The 20592-nt window shown below is 51.2% G+C and overlaps 1 protein-coding gene and 1 long non-coding RNA gene across 2 annotated transcripts in view; both read left to right on the forward strand.

The window, feature by feature from the left end:
- Window positions 1-1990, forward strand: part of LOC120617711 (uncharacterized) — a 4740-nt gene extending 2750 nt beyond the window's left edge. Inside the window, exon 2 of the long non-coding RNA XR_005657007.1 lies at window positions 8-1990. This is a non-coding gene — a long non-coding RNA (uncharacterized LOC120617711). The remainder of the gene's footprint in view (window positions 1-7) is intronic.
- A 10042-nt stretch (window positions 1991-12032) lies between these two features.
- TADA1 (transcriptional adaptor 1) lies at window positions 12033-20465 on the forward strand. The gene is made up of 6 exons (XM_039881556.1): window positions 12033-12261; window positions 15454-15545; window positions 15797-15862; window positions 16716-16813; window positions 18252-18461; window positions 19686-20465. Exons 1-6 carry the CDS (start codon window positions 12188-12190, stop codon window positions 19842-19844), a joined length of 699 nt encoding a protein of 232 aa, XP_039737490.1. The 5' UTR covers window positions 12033-12187; the 3' UTR covers window positions 19845-20465.
- The last annotated feature ends 127 nt before the right edge of the window (window positions 20466-20592 follow it).

Raw genomic sequence — 20592 nt, forward strand, 5'->3', positions numbered from 1 at the left:
TTTACAGAGGGAGAAGCAAACCAGTGCCACTGTCCCTGAGGTCGCAAACCTCATTAGGTCTTCAGACTCCAAGCCTCCAGGTCTTTCCTGCTGGATCAGTGTTGCCTCGAGTTGCCTAAACGTGCAATTATTGATCGCTGTCTGACGTGTGTCGTTGGGCCCTGCCCTGGAGGTTGGCCGACGGGTCTGGAGCCGGGATCTGGGGCTTAACACGCGTCTCAGGAGTCCTGTGATCAGATGCATCCGGGAAACACTACACCACATCACACCCCTGCTGCAGCCCAAACAGCTGGTTCTGAGGCATCCCTGGGCTTTGAAATTTTTTCCTCGAACGTCCTGGTGAGGTCCCTCTTACCCCCTTGGGGCTGGCAGTGGCAAAGTGCCCAGGCAGGCTGGCTGTGCCAGTGGTGACTGGCTCACCAGAGTCCAAGGCCAGGAGAACTGTGTGAGGCAGAGAGAAAGGAAAGCTCAGAGCACACCCCACGAGGCTCTTCTAGGTGTTTCGATTCTAGAATAGTGGTCTGTTGCGACAGCCTCAGATCTGGCAAGAATTACAGGTAATTTTCTCATTGCCTTGATACCATTCTGAGCAAAACTTAGATGGTGGATAGACAGATACCATTGGGGAAATGGCAGAAATAAATCATTTTTGAAACATTCAAATTATCAACCAGGCTGGTCAACACCCACTTCTTCCTTAAGATCCAAAGTAGGGCGGACAAGAATAATAAATTCTACATTACATAGCCTTCCAACACCAGATTTACATGCTGCCGGAATCTTACAAGAGTTTGAAATTGATTTCTAGGATGCAGAGATCCAGATTCACCAATATAGGGGCTCAGAGCCCTGCCAGGACCCTGGCTCCTTGTCACCCGGGAAGCTGATCAACGGAGCTCGAATTCAGAGGCTTTTAACAGCATGCAGCGAGGGTGATACCGAGCTGCTGTAGGCAGCGGCTTGAATGTCAGCACTGCCTGAAGCTGATGAGGTTCACGCTATTTGTAGGATTTCCATGGCGTATCACGTGTACACACCACTTTCACGTGCAGTAGCTCTGTGGCCCAGGGTGCCCGTGTGGTCCCATCAAACAGAATGTAAAACGGAGGCTGACAAAGCCTGAGTCATTTGCCTAGAGTCACATGCCTCTTAAAGTGACAGCCAGGCCTCCTGACTGACTTGTCTTGGGCTCTCTCCGGTGCCTGTGGTTCCCGGGGGACGGGGACCTGGCTGATTCTCTGCATGGGCCAACATGCAGTGAGGGGACACGCACTGCACCCATCGGAGGAGTGAAGCTAGGGAGGAAGACAAGTCCACCCAGCCCATCACCTGTCCTTACCTGCCACCGTGACGGGCTGCAGTCCACCCAGCCCAGCGCCATCGTCACCTGCCGCCGTGACGGGCGTCGGCTTCGCCCGAGGCGCGTTCCTCTTTCCTTGGCCGTGCTCTGAAGCGGAACGGCTTCGATAAAAACGTGCTCCAGGTTTGCGAGGCCCCCTCAAAGAGGAACTTCTGAGCCGAGAACAATTCATCTGGGCTCGGGATTCCGGGCCTTGGGGCGACCCGCTTAGGAGCACAGTACCTGGCAACTTCACTGAGTTTGGGTTTTAGGCAGAACTTGCGGGGTCGGGTCTAGAGGGAGACAACACGCCGTTTACTCGGAAGCTCGTAGGCGCTGGTGGGTGGGGCTGGACCTCCTCCTGGGATGGCTGGGACACGGCGTCTCTCTCACCGTAGCTTTAAGGAAAAGCCACTTTGTCAACAAAAGCATGAGACATTGCCCCGTGAGACCTTGCCACGAGAGGAGAAACGGGGACACCGAGGGCTCAGAAATCTGCTTCGTGGGAGTCACCTGCCCGGTTCTCGTGCCTTGTCTGTGGCAGCAAAGCTGAAATGTTTGTGTTGCTGTTGCCCACGATCTTTTTCCGTGTCAAACATGCAAAGTGGATTTCGTTGTAATGTTTTAAACTAAATAAAGCATTTCCACCTACGTATGTTGTCAAGAAATCATAAATAACACAACTATGTTTAACCACGATCTGACATTCAATGGCCCCAGCAGGAAAAAAAAAATCATACCATACATGACTGCCTCAGATCGTTTTAAGTCCCGTAACAGAGGAATAAATAACCACTGTGGGGGTGACAGAGTATGACGTACGTTTTTACAGATTTTTATAAACTGGATGAATTCCGTGCTAACTCTCCCGCCCCGCACAGACCATCTCATGGTTTCCTGTTTCCTTGTATGCTTTATAGTTTTCGCCTGTGAACTCATGTTGGCTAGAATGCCATATTATGTTGGTCCCAATCGATAAAGGCCTTTCAGCTCCTCAGCTGTGCTCTGTCTCTCCGTAATAACTCCACATATCGATCCTGGAGGGTCCGAGAGGAACGAGTGATTGGATGACGAAGGAAAGGAAGTGCTAAGGGGGAAAAATCTAGACGGTGCACGCATTTCTCTCTCATGCCAGCCTCTAAGCTACAGTGAGCCCAAGACAGGGGAGGGCAAGGAGCTAGAACCTTACGTATCGTTCAGAGTTCGATCATTGCCAAAGAATCACTATTCTAATTACAGACATGAGACAATGGGGGAGGGCGTTAAAAGTGAGCAGAAGACCATTTATTATTCAAGAGTGACCACAGAAATGGGGGGTCTAGATTTCATTCAAGAAGCAAGGAAGGACGAGACCCATAAGGTGGCCTAGAATTAGGCCATTGTGGAGGAAAATAACTTTATGTTTATACCCTACTAATTCCCATGCGTTTAATGTAAAAGTCATATTTTTATATATGTTCAAGCAATAAAGAAGCAGGCTGATTTCAGGTTCTGAAAAATCTTGGCAGAGTCATCTAATAATACTCATCTCTCCATTTATGTGAAGTTACATTTTCTGCTGCACTGGTCTGAAGCATCTCCTGAGTGTATTAGGTGGCTTGCCATGACTCACACCAAACGCCGCTGGCTGGGGGTGCAGAGGTAGGTGGGTAGCTGGCAAGTGGCTCAGAGACCGATGTGAGTTAGCCTGACTCGCCACCTAGTGGCAGGCATCAGAGGGCACACACCAGCGGCAACTTTCCAAGACTTGAAGGCGCCGAGTTTAATTGTTTGAGGTATATTCTTAAAAGGCCTTGTATGAATTCACTTTTGACAAATCAAAGTGCATAAGTTCTTTATTTAGAAGTGGCGAGTTTTTCTGTATGTTTTGAAGCTTTAGACCTTGCCATATTACATTTTCAGGGCAGTTTTCTGTAGGTACCACGTGGAGAAAACCTCAGGTTTCTTGCTCGGGGACAAGTGGGAATGAGGGACATGCCTCCTTTGATTTAAAGCTATTTCAAAGTGTGTTTTCAACACCACTGAGATACAAAGAGCTTCTGAAGTCAGGACAGACTCGATGCTACGGAATTCCACTGAAGCCAGCTTCTCATCAGCAAGCGAAACCTATGTCACAGAACCGCGCAACCAAGGGACATAAATAGTCCAGTCCCTGGCCTTTGGCTATAAAAAGATGAAGCAATTTCTCTCTCCCTCCCTGTCTTTCTCTTTCTCTCTTCTATCCCTCTCCCTCTCAGCACCAATGGACTCTTCCTGGCTCATTTTGTTTCTTCCTGAGATGTTCAGTGTCCAGCAGAGAAAAGCCAGAAGAAGACATACACCAACTTCTGCCTAGCACCGTTCTCGTAAAGGCCTTTGTTCGACTGAATGGAATTTATGCAGAATGAGCATTCTGACCACCCGCCCACCCCCAGAGCTGCTTGGTGTCGGCACTGTGGTCTAGGCGGCTGGTTTTCCTCATGCCTTCGTGCCAAGGGACAGTCACTGCAGTTCCGTTCCTTCTGCAGTGGTGTTAGTACAAATCTTTTGACTGCAAATGTCAGAAAGCCGGCTGGGACTAGCTTAAGGTAGATAAAGGTGGGGATGGAGGTGGTGTGCTAGAAAGATCTGGGGGAGATTACGGGAAAGAAGAGTCACGGAACCGAGCCGGCTCTGGGTCCTGATGTGCTCAGACGCTCTCTGTCCATCGCTCACATCTACCTGTCTTTTTCTGTCTACCTTTCCCCTCAGAGAGGACAGAGCAGGAATACAGCCACTAGTAGTCCAAGAGTCACAATATTCCAGCTCTTGTGACCAGACACGTGAAAGGCCTTACTCACGGGAACAACCCTGGGGAAGGCTGTGATGGACCCGCACTGGGTCACGTGCCCATCTCTGAGCTAATCATCATGGCCAGAGAGATGGCAAGTCCATTTATGGCCAGGAGGATGACATTCTGTGGTGGACTGGATAGCGGATCCCCACATTTCTCCCAAGGAGAGAGGAAGGCGTTATCAACTGAAGTGGGAAAAGGGGTGCTGGCAGACAAAACACAGTAACAGCAACAGGTATCGGCTGAAAAACCCACCAGACGCTTCCACAAACCAGCGTATCTCCTTGGCTACAGTCAGCTGGCTCTGCATTTAGGGACCTGTTTCTGCCACCGCCTTAGCTAGGGCTCTGATCGCCTTCCTGCCTTGTCCTCACACTTCCGGTGTGGTCCCTAACCATTCCCCGTCTACTTTGCTGCCCCAAGCTCTCGACGGTTTCAAGAAAAAGACTTGAGGTTGGGCACAGTGTCTTCTCCTTCCCTGGGTGGCACGGACCTGGGGACTTCCTGTTCCCTGTCCGCCCCCTCGTTCCTTTCTGTACCGCAGGGCGGGAGAACTAAGTGGGTTCACGAGTCGAGTTCGTCGTGCCACACTTCACAGCGTGCGTGTGAGTGCTCACACCGCACATTCTCTCTCCTGTCATTTCCTGTCCTCGGGGGTGGCCAGATCTCTGTGCTTCCTTCTCTCCCAGGAGGGCACACTTGGGCAGCGTTGTGCCCGTGCCTCTCGGCTTCAGACCAAAGCTGCCCTCTCTCACGCGGCTCCCGGAAACCCCGCGTTTGGGAGTCAGTTGGTCCTCGGAGCCCTCACGTGACTTGTCATCGCGTATGCGGGACGAGTCATGACAGAACAGGACTGTACCCCTCGAACCCCTAATGCTTGACAGGACACTTGTTAACCGGAGAATATTTGTACATGCTATGGGAGTTTATTAATATGGGTCTTTATATATGATCGCATATTACATATTCATTCAATTTCTACATCATATGGAGGGGAAGGATTGATGGAAGTGTTTCCGCTTGTAGAATGGTCACCATGGCAACGGCAGCCTGAATCATCACTATGGAGACGCAGTGCTTGAAATTATAGCTGGAAGGACAGTGTGGCTCTATTGATGAGGATTTGGGGAAAGGTAAACAGGTATGTTACAGGTGCTTCAAAACGACTGGTTCTCGCTCAGCTGAGGCCACTGCCTCGCTTCGCCCCAGAGTTCTCAGGGAGGTCAGAGCGAACCAGTCTGGGGATGACCCAGGTGATGACCAGCACGGCCTGACTAGGCCATTGCCACTTATGATGCACCAGCAGGGAAGAGCCTTTTACTCGGAGAAGCTACTACCCAACACGACACGCGTGACAGAGTGTCCTGGCGTCCCAGCCCACTGTCCCCAGGCCGCCTGGCTGCTGGAGAGACTGCTTCATGCACCCCCTTCCCCGCAGCAGCCAGCAAGGCTCCCATGTGACACTTCAGGCCCAGGAGAACCTTCCGCACGGTTGGCAGTGGGGCATCCCTGGGAAACTCGGCCAGAGCTGGAGCCTCGGCAGGCGCTCGGAGAACGTCTCGTTCGACGCCGTTTTGGCGTCACCTTGAGGAGACGCCACAGGGACATAGCTCTTTTGTGCAGCACGTAGCCTCTGGTAAAGCTAGTTTCGTGATACAGCGTCTCACCGCAGTTACGTGAGTAGGAGCTGTGGGCGACTGGCCAGTCCGTGGCAGGCTCACCTGCTCATCAGCCACGAGAGGTCTCAGTTATCGCAATGTCCAAATGCTAATACCTCTGAGCCCCTCCCTCCCGCCCCTCCACACAGAACCTCCAGCCCCATTTTCTGGGGTGCTGGGGCCTTGGACAGTCCTGGGAGCAGAGGGGTTCCCAGGGGTTCCAAGTCAGTCTGTGACACCACTATATGTCTGCCACTTCCTGGCCCTGGATGCCGCTTCTGGCTCTGCCTGTGGTCACTGTTCACGCCACCGCTGACACGCTCATGCAGTGCCCAGCCACCGGGTCAGCCTAAATGAGCTACTGCCCCCCTCTTACCATGCACCCCGAGGCTCTCCCCTGAGCCCTGCAGCACAGCTCAAGCCAGGTTTACACTTTGGATGTGAAGTCTCTTAAAGCTCAAGTATAACCAAAGGGACCATCGCCGGACGAGACAGGTCACCATGAGGCTGCTCTGAGGAAAAGGCCCAGGCCCAGCCCCCTCCACGTAACCGGCTGCACCATGAAATCACCGGCCAGCGAATACTGACACCCGGGTTCCAGTCCCCACATTCTGCTTTAATCAGTCTGGGGTGTGACCTGGGCATGGAGTGACTTAAAATATCCCCAGGTGATTCTGATTCTAACACCAAAGTTAGGAAAGTGCTCTTATCAAAGTTACAACGGACACATTAAACCAAAATTATTCTGTTAGGGCAAGCAAAATCCAGCCATCTGTGGCCATGTCAGGTTCCAGAAACAGAGCAGACACCCCCCCATGCTTCCCACAGGCCCGGGGCACCCCGCTGCAACCAGCTGAACTGGTTGCCACCCACCCCAGACCTGGGGTAGGGGCTCCGTGAGGTGGGCAGGTCAGCGGGAGCTGTAGCGGCTCCCAGCAGGCAGGCCGCCCATGACAGGTGTCACTACTGACGGGGCCTGACAAGAAAGGGACCTCGCAGAGGGCTTCCTGTCCTCCCCCTCTCCTGGGCCCCCAGGGCGGGTAAGTCCCCTGGGCCCCCGCTGCCTTCGCTGCCCCACGACTCCAAGGCCCCTGTGGCCCTCAGCTCCCAGACTGTTCCCAAATGTGGCAACTCATCAATTCCTTCCTGTCGGTGACAACCTTGTCTGGAATCTGGCAATGCTTTGAGCCCAACGCCACAGTCAGGGACCACCGCCGGAACACTCCGGTGGGCAATGCCGGCCGACATTTCCCGCGGGTCTGAGCACTCTCACCTTCGGGCGGCCAAGGGGCGTGAATGCGGAGGCCGGGACTTCCCAGGGGCCCCTCCCAACCCGCAGGGGGGACGCGCACCGGTCAGGTGGCTACCTGCGCATCCCCGTCCGCGGGGCGCGCTGAGACCCACGGCGCTCGGAGGCGGCCGCGTTGTCCCCGCGGAACGAGGGCGCATCGCCCCCTGGTGCCGATCCGCAGGCGGCAGCCAGAGAGGTGGAGCTGCGCGCCCCGGGGGCCTCTTCGCCCGCTGCTGCGAGGCCGTCTCGGTGGCGGCGGGGACCTGCTCTGCATCTTTACTTTGCATTTCAGAGACAGCTGCTCTGGTGCTGTGCGCAGTGCCGCCGCGACCCGCAGGAAGCTTCCTCCCCCAAACCGCCTACGCGCCCCTGTTTCCTGCAGGAGGCGGGATCTGCAATCCCAGGGCGCGCGGCTCGGGGACCCGGATCCCCCCGGAGCCGCCCCGGTAGCCGGGCGCCGGCGCCAAGGTCCTTCCCGCGGGACCAGAGCCGCTGGGCTCCCAAACTTGAAGGAGCCCAGGACCCATGCGCGAGATGCCACGTGGACCAAGGGCGATGGGACCGAAACCAGAGCGCGGGCGACCTGGGTGAAGGGTCCCCAGCATCTGCGCGAGGTCGCCGCCCATCCCCGGGCCGCCTGGGATGGGGGATCCGCTGTCTCGGGGCAGAGTTCACTTGAGGCTGCTCTGGAGCGCCTCGGCCGGTACCCTTTGTGGGACAGGGGGGTGGACCTAATCTCCCCAGGCCGGGGACAGTCCCAGCTGACCTGCCCAAGGAGGCGGGGGGCCCACTCCGCTTTGCATATTTAACAACCTAAACTGCCTCTTTGAAAATAAGTGGTGGAAAGCTGGGACCCCAAATTAGAGAATCCACAATCCAGCCTTTCCTTCATCACATGACCCTCCAGAGTTTTCTTCGGAATAAAGTCGCTGCAGATCAGGCCAGCGGTGGAGGGGGGCATCCTTTGAGGTGTCAGAAAAATAGTAACACTGTGTCTTGTGTCCACAGATAGGCTATGAAGAACGGTGACCTTAAATCCTGGGGACACCCACCCACCTACAAGAGCCCACCCCAACCCTAGCAAAATAAGCACGTGTCAACCTGGAGCTCCTTTGAAAACTTACAGGAAATAAAAAAGTATACTTCCAAACACACACACACACAACAATAAAAATAACTCAAGAAAAAAAATAAGACACCCAAATAACCAGGGAATTGAATTGGAAGTTTTAAAAAACATGTCCTCTTCTCTGTCAGGATAGAGAAGCCCCCCGCCTCCCACTTTTAAACACTGTTTCAGAGAATAGAAACAGCTCCCCATACGCAGTGTCTACACTCCGACAAGGACAGTACTCAAAAGTTTTAGATTAATACTACTTATGACCATAAATGCAAGATTCCTAAATGCAATATTATCAAACCAAATGCAGCAGCATATTTAAAAAATGCATCACAATCAAGGAGGATTTATCTCAGAAATACAAGAGTGGTTTAACATCAGAAAAAAATCTACCAGTGTAATCTGCCACACCAAAAAAGTGAAGCATCTGATGACAACTTGTGGTAAAAGTTTCAGCAAACAAGGAGCAAAGGATATCTTTCCAAGGATACAGCAAACGTGGTACCTACTGGTGAACCGTGAGCAATGCCGTGAAAGTTAAGGGCAAGGCAAAGGTGCCCCACACTGCATTGGAGGGTCTGGCCTTGAGCAGTTCTATCTGTTTGCCACTAGCCACAGGTCATATTTTCAAATTTAAATTTAATTCCAAATTCAGTTCGAGTCTCACCAGCCATATTTCAAGTGCTAAACAGCCATACCTGTCTATCCTAATCGACGACCGAGCTATAGAACATTGCCACCATTTTAGAAAGTTCTGTCAGGTAGTGCAAGTCCAGCCTATATAAAACAGAAAAGAATGATAAGAAAATGAAATAAGGGGCCTAAGGACTGAAAAGAAACCGTCTCCCCTACCCTCAGACAATAGGATTATCCACATAGAATACCTGCGAAAATCTGCAGGCAAACGGGTAGAATAAGACCGTAGAGCTGTAGACGAGACCGCCATAGTCCTAACAGCAATCACACTGACCTTCACGTGCCCGCACTGTGCCAAGGGCTTCCACGCACTGTCTCCGATATCATTCTCACAACGATCCTAAGGTGGTACTTTTATGTCCACCCTGCCAACGTGGAAACTGAGGCAGAGGGATTAAGGAACTCGCCAGGGTCACGAGCCGGAACAGGAAACGCTGGGATTCAAACAGCAGGCAGACCAGCCGCGGAGCTTGGCATTTTAACACTCCACTCTTCTGCCTCCGCTGCATTCCAGGGGACCCACAAAACAAATTAACATGGCAGGGGGAACGGGAACAGACAGAAAAAGATGTCCTCGCAAGAGCAGCAAACAGAAGATATGCCAGACTGAGCTCCTTACCTTGGGAAGCCCTAGCCCCGCCCCCGCAGGCCTGCTGTTGCTGTCCAGGTGGAGCGGACAGAGACCTCAGCAGGTGGCAGGATGCTCTGTTTGGTACAGTCGCAGCTGTGACCCCAGGTAGTGAATCAGCTCCTGAGTTTCAAACTATGAGTCCCAGCCAAATCTCCTAAAATTCACTTGTCAAGTTCTTTCTCTGCAGTCAGGCGTTTCCGGACGGCAGTGACAGCAACTGTTTCTGGATGAGCACCTGTGTGTGGCTCGTCCGCCGTCATAGGACCAAGGGGGTCTTCGCTCGCAGGTCCCTAGAGTGGAAAGAGGCAGAATGTGAAGAGCTGCTTCTGAGAGTCCCCTGAAGACACAGGAACACTCTGAGGGACCTAAGGGGCTGCGCCCACAGGTGGCTGCCTCTTCCCATCAGGAGATGCTAATCAGCGGTCCGGCTCCGCCCCAGAGCCTTCTCTCTTAGCGGAATGGTCAACCGCACTGGTTCTCCGCAGACCGTCCTAATCCTAAACAACACTTCTACCTACTCCTCTCACTGCGGAGTGTATTTGGAGACGCAGTAAGAAACGTTAAATGCGTCTTAAATCCCGCCCCCACCCCCCGAAGCCACACTGGCCGCCTGGACTGGATTCAAACAACCGCGCGGTCGGGAACGCGAAACCGCTGTTGTCCGTCCTCGGCTGGTTGAATCTGCAGATGCGAAACCCGTGGGTGGAAGGACCAACTGTATTTACGGAAAACACCCGCATATAAGTGGCCTCACGTGTTGTTCCAGGGTGAACTGTACTCATAAAGCGTCAGGGCTTTCAGCTGAGGCCCGTGGATAGATCTGCGTTCCAGTTAAACTGTTTTAAGTGTAATCCTATGTCATTTAAGTAGTATTCTGGGAAGGACTGCAAAGGCTTCACAGACTACCAATGAGGTCCAAGAAACGAGGCACAAAAAGTGATTAAGAACCAACTGACCTCCTCTGGCGGACATAAAACAGATGTACGTGGTGTCAGGGCGACATGCCTGTGCAATGTTTTCAACCATAAATCTAATCGATCTAGTCTACAACTTTTAGCTATGTTAAAACCTGTGCATCAATACAGATAGGTGAGAAAGAACATTACATTGAATTTTCTAAAACATTTAATTCTAGCAGACATATATGTTAAGTGTGAGCCACTGTGTACCAGGGTATAAAAATATGTGTGCACCCTATGTACTGTAGTATACAATATAAGTATTATAAATTACAGTGACCATTATAATGGTAAATTCAATGGGGCAATAGTATTATCAATACTATTTGACAGCTGAATGTAAGAGGTCTGGTAAAGCAGAGCTGCGGAGTCTGAAATGGAAACAACTCACACATTTGCTGGAAGTGTTCGGGGAAGGTTAAGGAGTCGATGCTGATCAGTGTAGTAAAAAAGTCAATCGACAGACACTGCTGTGCCAGTGTGAAGGCGCTAGGCAGTGTGAAGGAATCAGTGGTTTATAAATAGGTCTGAAGAAAAATATCCCGTCTGGGAGAAATAATAATAATAATAACAATGACATTCTCTAGAGCTGGGACAGCTCACAACTCCATCAACATCCAATCTTACTGCCCAAAGCACCAGTGCCTCATAAAATACAGAATTGGGAAGAAATAAGCAAGGCCAGGCCAAGCTTTTATGCATATATAAGTAAAATGGCCGTGAAAATAAAATTTGGGGAGGGCTTTCCTTTGTATTGAATTTGTGCACAATTATATTTATAATCTTCAATGAGGACACGCTTTGCCCATAAAGTTTATTACAGTATCACTTTTAACAGAAAAAAGGAAAACAATCTAGCAACTGGGAAGAGTTATTGTGTACGTTCTGTGTGGTGTTTAGCAGGCTGTCACTAAAATTACAATTTAAAAGACAAGGTACTACCAGAGGAAAATATTTATATGATGATATTATGATTTGAAAAACCCACCAAGATGCACAATTGAAGATAGGGAATGTGGGGTGTGAGGGAGAAATCTCTCTCAGTTAAAAGGAGTTTGTGTGTGGGGGGGAGTGGTAAAACACTTTTTCTTTCTTTTCTCCTCATCCTGTATTTTCTCTATGTTTCATAATTACCTCATTCACTCAGCGAATAGATCTGAGGAACTGGGGAAACAGAGGTGTATAAACCACAAACCCTGTCCTCGCGGACCTTACATTTTCGTTGGAAGAGGTAGAAGTTAACAAGATAAAACAATTAAATGGTATCTCAGATGATTAGCGCACAAGAACAATAAGGCAAAGAAAGATAATGAAGCTGATGCTGCACTTACTTTTCGACCTGGAGGGGAGGAGACTTATCCAGGTAAAAGGCCCAATTCTGAGCTTGCGCGGCGGGTGACAGACCGGCCCGGCAGGCGGCGCTGCGGCGGGGCCGGGCGGGCCGGGCGGGGCCGGGCGGGGCGTCACGTGAGCCGAGGGGCGGGGGGAGGAGGGCTGAGCCCACCCCGCGTTTGGCCGCGCCCTTCACCTCCAGACGCGCGGGCGGAGTCGACAACCAAAGCGACGTCTCCGAGCGTCCGGAGCGGGCTGAGGCGGCGGCGCGAGGCCGCGGGCGCGTTGGCTTTTCGGTTTTCGGTCGCCGCGGCCGAGCGGCGTGCGGTCGGCCCGAGCCTCGGCAGCAATGGCGACCTTTGTGAGCGAGTTGGAGGCGGCCAAGAAGAACCTGAGCGAGGCCCTGGGCGACAACGTGAAGCAGTAAGAGCCGGCCAGCGCCGCCTGCGGCCTCCGCGCGGGGCTCCGCGGCCCGGGCCTGCGCGGCGGGGCCTCGGGGCCGGGCCTCCCCTCGGCCGGGCGGGCAGAGCGCGCCTCCCGCCCAGGGCCTGCCGGGCGGCCCGGGCCGGCGGGGCGGCGGGCGTGGGGGCCCGGGGAGCCCGCTCGGCGCGGCGCGGCCCGCCCGCCCGGAGGGCTTCCCGGAGGCGGGGGCCGCGGGGCCGCGGACGCGGTCGGTAGGGCCTGGGCGGCAGTTTCGGAAGGCAGACGGATCCTCCGGAGCGGGTGGTCACCCCGGCAGGAGCGGGCACTTACCGAGCACCTTTTAAGCGCCGTCTCGTGTATCCCTCGCGACGTGGGGTGCCATCCCATTAGGTAGGCGAGAAGGCTGAGGTCCGGGCTCGGATGCTGAACGGCCCGAGTGTAAAGTCGGTAATTCAGCAGAGGCCCAGGCCAGGTAACTTCACAGAAGGAACCTCTGAGATGCAAGGAGGGGCTGGGACAATTTCAAAACAGTAGCGGTTATTACAATTTTATTTTTCAAAATGTAGGAAGCAGATTTTAAACGTTTAAAATTAGAATGCCCGTGTCGTTGGCGATGCTTCTGCGATGCCCTACGCATGTGCATCGCTCCGAAGGCGCTCACTTCGCAGGACGTCGCTGTAGCAGCGGGGCATTTGGGGGTTTTTCTCCAACACTTTCTTCCCCTCATCTTTCTCTGTTCTTTATTACGACTGGATTAAAGCTACTTAATTTGAATGTCATACATGATTTTTCTGTCCCTTTTGTGAAATTTCGGGGTGGCAAAGCTGACAGTCTGCCTGTCATCCTAACAAGATACGCAGAATTTCCATCGAAGACATCTTGGAGCACTCACGGCCTAAAGGGAACAACTCAAAACAAGTTATAATTCCTATAAAGATCACTTTACTATTGCGAACGTCAGCAAATCAAACGTCTACAAACACTAGAATCAATCTTACTTCGGCATAACTTTTGATTTCTTAGTAAACATTAACTCCCAAAGATACATGTTCTTCTAAAGTTGTTTTAATATTCATGTCTACTCTCAGCCTACTTCTTTGCTTATTTAATTGAAGATTCATAATTATTTTAATAGGTAAAATTGACAGTTTACATTTCAATAAAACTATAGCTTATTACTTTAGTAATACAGACCGCTAACATTTACATTTTTTTTAAACACAGTAAACAGTTTACTCCGTTCCGTCTAGGGCGCTTACCGATATTTGAAAACAAACGTTTCCGTACTATGAATCTGAAGGACCTGGCTTGACTGATTAGACGCGATGGTGACCTCTGTGATCCCACACTCATCACACAGGTTCAGGGTTGCCAGAAATGTTGACCTAGTACTCTTCCCTACCTCGTCTCCAAAGGCCAGTGCTGGCTGGCTGTCCGATGTTGGTCACATACAGACACTAAGTTTGGAGCATGCGTGCTGTGACCTTCCGCGGACAGCGCGGCCAGCACCTTCGTGCCGGGAAGTCAGTGGTCCAGCATGGTTCTGTTAGTTTTCCCGTTCTCATTGTCTTTCTCCACTTCTGCTCCTTCGAAGTGCTTCTTGGTTGAACAGTCTGTAATTTTATTTCTCACGTTTCCTCCATGAGTAGTTCGCTTTGGTTTCTACGGCCCAACCATAAAGTGTGGTCCTCGGCAGGTAAAACCTGTGAGGTCTGTGCTGAGCTCAGCGGTTACTCCAGTGGGCCGAATGTCCTTTCTGGCAGCTCTGTGCGCACATCAGCTCGTACAAAGTCCCGGGCTTTGCCAGCTGACTCGCTGTGCACAGTACCCGGTGGCGCTTCATTTTCTTTGGACGATTCGGTGGCGGTTAGTTTGCTCCAGGGCTTCCTGGCCCAGCCCACCTACACCGGTCACCGTCCTCCTCGCCCCCACAGAGGCCAAGCAACGTGGTTTTCGGCGTTTTTGAGGGAAACAGCCATTTGTCCACGGGTGCATGGCGAGGTGACACAGGCACCAGGACTGGGGAGCAAGTCTTCAGACTCTTGATAGCCAGCGCTGGCCGTTGGGGCGAGAAAAGTTGGCCCGTTGGGGAAGGGAGATCGCGTTCTGTTGGCACGGTTTCCTGGTGGAGCCTGTCTTAGTTCCAGACCAAGTTCACGTGCTCCAAAGGCATACGTCTGCATCTTCTTATAAAATAGGGTCACGGGGCTTTTAAATAATCAAATTTTTCTCATGTTACTTTCCTCTTGTTGCATAGAATGGGATGGAAAAAAGACTTGTTTTTCTGTGGAGCTTTATTTCTTCATTGTTCCTGTCCTTTAAAAAAAGGCATCTAAATGTCCACTGTTGATTATCAGCAGTGAGAACATGACTATCGGGTGAAAAGTGGTGCCAAGCTCTAGAACTAAGAGGTTTTTTTCTTTTTAAACACATACACACTTTAAAATATAAATTGCTTTTTAATTGAAGTGTAATAGACAGATAACGTTATATGTTTCTGGCGTACAACATAATGATTCGATATTTGTACGTTGCCAAATGATCACCACAATAAGTTACCATCCGTTACCATCCATAGTTAAAAATATTTTTTTTCTTGTGATGAGAACTTTTAAGATCTCTTAGCAACTTTCAAATAGTCAATACAATATTGTTAAGTACAGTTAACCTTAAGTACAGGATTCTGGAGAGTACGTCCTTTAGAAAGGACAGATATGGCTGTGGTTTTGGCTGATTGACTCACGCGTCCGATTCTGTGACTTTCCTTCCTTTCCGGTCCATGGTATTCTGATTCCCAGGTACCAGTCTGCAAAGGCTGCCGTGACAAAATGCCACAGGCGAGCAGCCTAAACAACAGACATTCGTTTTCTCACAGTTCCTGACATCAAGGTGTCAGCAGCGTTGGTTTCTTCTGAGGCCTGTCCCCGTGGCTTGTAGACGGCCGTTGTCTGCGGTCCTGCCCGCCCCGCCACTCCGACCTGTCTCTTCTCATAAGGACACCAGTCGCAGTGGATCAGGGCCCATCCTGACAACTCCCTTTAAAGGCTCCATCACACTGCGAGGTCCTGGGCGGGGTGGGGACCAAGGGCCTGCCACTCAGGGTGCAGTGTCCTTCCCTGGGAGACGGAGCAGGTGCAGTGAACGCGGGAAGAAGCAGGACCTGTGGTTCTCAGCGTCGTTTCCCCTCTGCAGGTACTGGGCCAACTTAAAGTTATGGTTCAAGCAGAAAATCAGCAAAGAGGAGTTCGACCTGGAAGCCCACAGACTTCTCACTCAGGACAACGGTAAATAGCACCCGGGGCGTCACTTCCTGTTCTGCAGTGCTCCCAGATTTGTGCTAAATTGAAGTCTTTTCACTTAAAGAAATCAAAGCTTGGTTTTAATGGCGTGTAACGTCATTTCGCTAATGCGGATATTTACAGCGAAGTGTGCAGAGCGGGGGATATCCGAACTCCTTAGGAGCGGGACTCAGGAAAGAGCGGCTTCCTTCCTTGTCAGTGTCTGTACTTGACTGTGGCGTTCTTCCCTTTTCCAGTCCATTCCCACAATGATTTCCTCCTGGCTATCCTCACGCGGTGTCAGATTTTGGTGTCCACACCAGGTAAGGGCGCGGAAGAACCCGCAGTGCCGGTCGGCAGAGCCGCCGACTGCAGCAGACCCTGCGCTGTCTGCGCGTGCAACGCTCTTTGGACGGCTCAAGGGGAAACATTATGATGCGGGTACAGATTCTCTTACACCCGTTAGAGCAGGTGATTCCCAGGACTTACACTGACTGTCGGTCTCGATGCGCCACTCAGCTGGCTTTTGGAGCCTGAAGTCATGAGGAGTGAGGCGGGGTGGGGGTCAGGAGAACACGGAGGGGCTGGTGTTGGGGGAGGGTTTGCCGGAGGGAGGGTGGGGAGCCCCCGTCTCATTTCCCAGCCTGCCGGTAGGTCCTCGGTATTGGTTAGGCAGCCGGGCTGCAGCCGGCACGTGTGAGTCAGAACATTTTCAGCCCATCCTTGAAGTTCGTTGAGCGCTCATCCTGTCTGCCACACACGTTCTTGCTGTCTCTCTTGTGCGTGTGTGCCCCTTTGCTCTGCGACCACTCTTAGTGGGGTCTTGGAAGAGAGAGGAGGCGAGTACACAGGTCAGTTCTCCGTGTTGAACCGGAAAATCCTGTCCCCACTTCATCGCGTTGCTCACCCGATAAGCCAGCAAAGCACCCAGCAAACATTAACTGAGAATACGAGAGACAAATTTGTCTTCCTAAAAAAATAATTTTGGTTACAGCTAGAAAACCACGATTTGACAGAATTTATGATTTTGTTTAGAGAGTTTAGAGAAGTAGAAAGATCTGAATTTAAGTATGTATTATTTACTTTCATTACTTGAGCGTTCCATACTTTTTTAGCCCAAAATGAAAACAACTTAGCAGTTATCAATTATCACTGTTTTTTTTTTCTATCTCCTAGAGGGTGCTGGATCTTTGCCCTGGACAGGGGGTTCTGCAGCCAAGCCGGGGAAACCCAAGGGAAAGAAAAAGCTTTCTTCCGTTCGTCAGAAATTTGATGTAGGTTGTTCTTCAGTGCGTCTTGGTAATAAGCGATTACGTGCTGGTGTGAGGGGCTGCCTTGTTTCTGGGTCATTAGTGAAATATTGGCGGTGGGGTTGGAAAAAGAGGGGGCATCATTTGAGGGGAAAAGGTGTTACTGTTTGTGAAGGGGTGAGGTTTTCAAAGACTGTGAGTCCAGGTGCCTGTGTTTTTGTAATTCTTGTTTGTTGTTTTGTAAATAGTAATGTTATTAGTGCCCAGTGATCTTTCAGCGATTTAAATCTATGCCTGTGTTCTTTCCCTCCTCGCTGTTTTTTCTGGAACGAATCGCGTTTCCCAGATTGACTTCTGTCCCGGGGTCCAAGAGGCCTGCAGCGCCCAGCTGGGCCCCGAGCCCCGCCCCCTCCCTCGGGGTCAGCAGAGAAGCTGGAAAGGCACTTGGCTGTAAAATTTGTAAATACTTTAGCATAACTGGCTTTTCCTAGTTTATATCTAGGGAACAAAGTATCCCAAAAGTATCCCTTTTATAGATTTTTGACTGGGTATTGATAGCTTTATTCATTAACATCAACAAACATTTATTCCTACCTTTGTGCTATGCTTTATATCAAGAATATTCAGTCTGCAGGGCGTCAGCATCTCCAGAGAGGTTTAAATGGGCATGTTTGACATGAAATGCAGCTTTATACCTGGAAAATGGAAAAACGATAAGCGTTGCTGTTATAGTACAAACTTCCGACAGGGACGAGCCACACTCGCTACAGAATCTTGTATGTCGGGCTCGAGCAGAGGCCACCAGGGCGTCTCCCCGGATCGTGGAGGCTGTAAACGGGCCATCACCCTTCTCCAGCGGAAGGCTGAGGTTTTAGGCTGGGAAAAAGACTGAGAAAAACGGTCTAAAATGATTAGTGTGACTGCGTCTTAGAAAGGTTCTGTGTTGAGAATCGTAAATAGAGAATGCTAGTAAACAAGTAGTCAGCCCACACAACACTCTCTTGGAGTATTTGTTTTTTTATCTGTTATTTTGGTTACTCGGGCTTTTTAGGGCTTCACCGAAGCATTTGTTATATAGTTAAACTTTCAGAAGCTGTTTACTTACCAATATACTTAACGTGCTCTGACTCGCTTGAAAATAGTTTTATATTTTCTCCGTCTCCCTAATTGTCACTTTTAGCACAGAGCCATCTATTCTGTGATTACCAAGATGCTATTAGAATAAACTGCTCCGCAAACCACCTTTATTCCCCTAATTCGTGTCTTCGTTGTTACCATGATGACATGGGTGTGACTCTGAGATGATTTTTGCATGAATTGCTTTTTTTTTTTTTGACCCCAGTGGCATGCTTCGGGTGGCATTAACGTGTGGGCTCGCGAGTCCAGTACATTGGTTACTTTTGCTCGTGTCTTATTCCTCGCCACTGTCATGAATAATTTTGAAAAGTTTCCTTACTCGTAGCATAGATTCCAGCCTCAAAATCCCCTCTCGGGAGCCCAGCAGTTTGTGGCAAAGGACCCCCAGGATGACGATGACTTGAAACTGTGCTCGCACACAATGATGCTTCCCACGCGGGGCCAGCTGGAAGGGCGGATGATCGTGACGGCTTACGAGCACGGGCTGGACAACGTCACCGAGGAGGCCGTGTCAGCCGTGGTCTACGCGGTGGAGGTTAGTTAGTGTGCCGGTGGCAGGGGCGACTTCACCGAGAGCGTGCGACGAGCTCGTGTGGCTCAAAGTTGGTGCTGCGAGGAAAGGGCCGAAATGTCCCCCCGACCTCGGGGCGGTCGTCACCGACGTTTTCTCCCGGGGGAGAACCATGCCACATGCCACACAGTTGCCCTCGTTAACGACGAAGCTTTCGGAAACGTTACCTGGGGCGTAACACTTGCGCTCAACGTGACGTGTGATCCGTCAGCAAGGGCGCATCTTTTAAGGGGAAAGAAATGAGATCAAGGACCCTAAGGGTTTGAAATCTCTAGGTTTTGCTGTCCGTTGGGCGTTCGAAGAGCACCAGAGTTGGCGTCTCAACACGCTTTCGCCCACCCTCTCGTCTCTTCATTTTGTTATTTGACAAAGTGCACATGGCGTCTGTGGTGCACAGGTGCTGTCAGGTGACCCCGCATCACGTTCCCGTTCTCTGGGGCTCCGTGTCCTCACCCGGGCCTCCACGGTCATAATTTGCAAACATTAAGTGAATTCTTTGTGGAAATGATAAATTGCACCGTGAAGTCCTGATACGAGATAATCTTAATGTGATTGAAACATGACCCCCATCCTGCCCCGTTGCTGACGAGAGGCTGGGACCCATTCTGCCTGTTTTCACAGACATTCTCCAGCCCGCTCCTATGTACGTGGCTCTCAGAAAGCCGAAGGGATATTAAATACCTAATTTTTTGTTTATTTCCTGTATTTGTGTCGTTCACGTGGCTTCTGAGAACCAAGTTTCTTTTCAGGCAAGGATTTCATTGGTGTGGACGATAGAACCAGTAAATCCCAGCTCTTGAAACTTTCTTGTTTTCAACCATGTTTCAAGGTGGTTTGCTGCTTTTTAAAAAAGTATTTATGTTTTTGTGTCATCATTTAAAGGTATCTGAAAATTATTTTGGAGAGCGAGGAGCCCATTTAGAAATATAAAAACTCTCATTTTATGTGGAACAAGCTCATCTGAAACAGAACTAAGTAGAAACAGCGCATCTCCCTCCTTCCCTCACGCGTCTGGCCTGGCTCTGGGGCTCTTTAGAGGACATCGATTTGGTGCCAGCACGTGCCAGCCTGTCCCGCGTCTCCATCACTAAACACCAGTAAACACGGTCGGGTCACTGGAAGTTTTATGATTTGCATTTAAAGAGGAGTTCATGCTATTTTCCTTTTTTTTTCCCCTTGTTTTTACAGAATCACCTTAAAGATATATTGACATCAGTTGTGTCAAGAAGGAAAGCGTATCGGTTACGTGACGGTCATTTTAAATATGCCTTTGGCAGTAACGTGACCCCGCAGCCATACCTGAAGAATAGTGTAGTAGCTTACAACAGCTTGATAGAAAGGTACTGAAGTTTCTCGTGACCTTGCGTCTGTTCTGGTCGGTCGCGCTGTTCCCTGTGGCCTGTCACGTCGCTGGTTCTCGCGTCTCTGAGTCCGAGGTGCCCCTGAGAGCAGCAGTTTCTTCTCTTTGCACCTTTGCACGATAACGAGCGGATCCTTTGGGCTCCCCTTACGGCGGAAGCGACGCTGCAGAGGTCGGCTGCCGCGTGTGGTCTCCTGCGATGTCCCCACTCCCCGAGGTGGGATGGGGTGGTCCCCCGGCTCTTGAGGGGCGGCCCCTGCGTGCGGGACAGCGGCCCTGCTCACAGAAAGCGGGCCTGGGGTGGCCAGGCGGGCCGGGCCAGGCTTCATGGTGTTGGGAGGGGCAGTGGTAGCCAGTCTCCCGGCTCTCGGCACCTTCTGTAGCTGTGGCTCGCGAGGGTGGCCTGTGCTGGGTGCTGGCAGCTTGCTCCTGGCACCCTGCTGTGCATACCTCCCGGGACCGCTGTAATGTCCCCTGTCACCTTGTGTGACACAGCCTGGATTCCCTATGTGCTGCCTGTGACCACCCCTCCCCCTCCCTGTCCTCTTCCCTCCCAAAAAATATGTCCAAATTTTAAGCCTTTGGGTAAGAAAAATACTGCTGTTTTCCTCGTGGTGACTGAGTGACTGGTGTCTCTGAGCCGCGTGTGTCTGGTTGTCTGGTTAGCTGGGGAGAAGGGGTAAAGAGTGACCGGAAGTCACGAGTTCAGAGACGAGAGGGACCGGGAGCCTGGCG

This window comes from Pteropus medius, unplaced genomic scaffold (genome assembly GCF_902729225.1).
Source record: "Pteropus medius unplaced genomic scaffold, Ma_sr-lr_union100, whole genome shotgun sequence".
Classification (NCBI taxonomy): Eukaryota; Metazoa; Chordata; class Mammalia; order Chiroptera; family Pteropodidae; genus Pteropus; species Pteropus medius.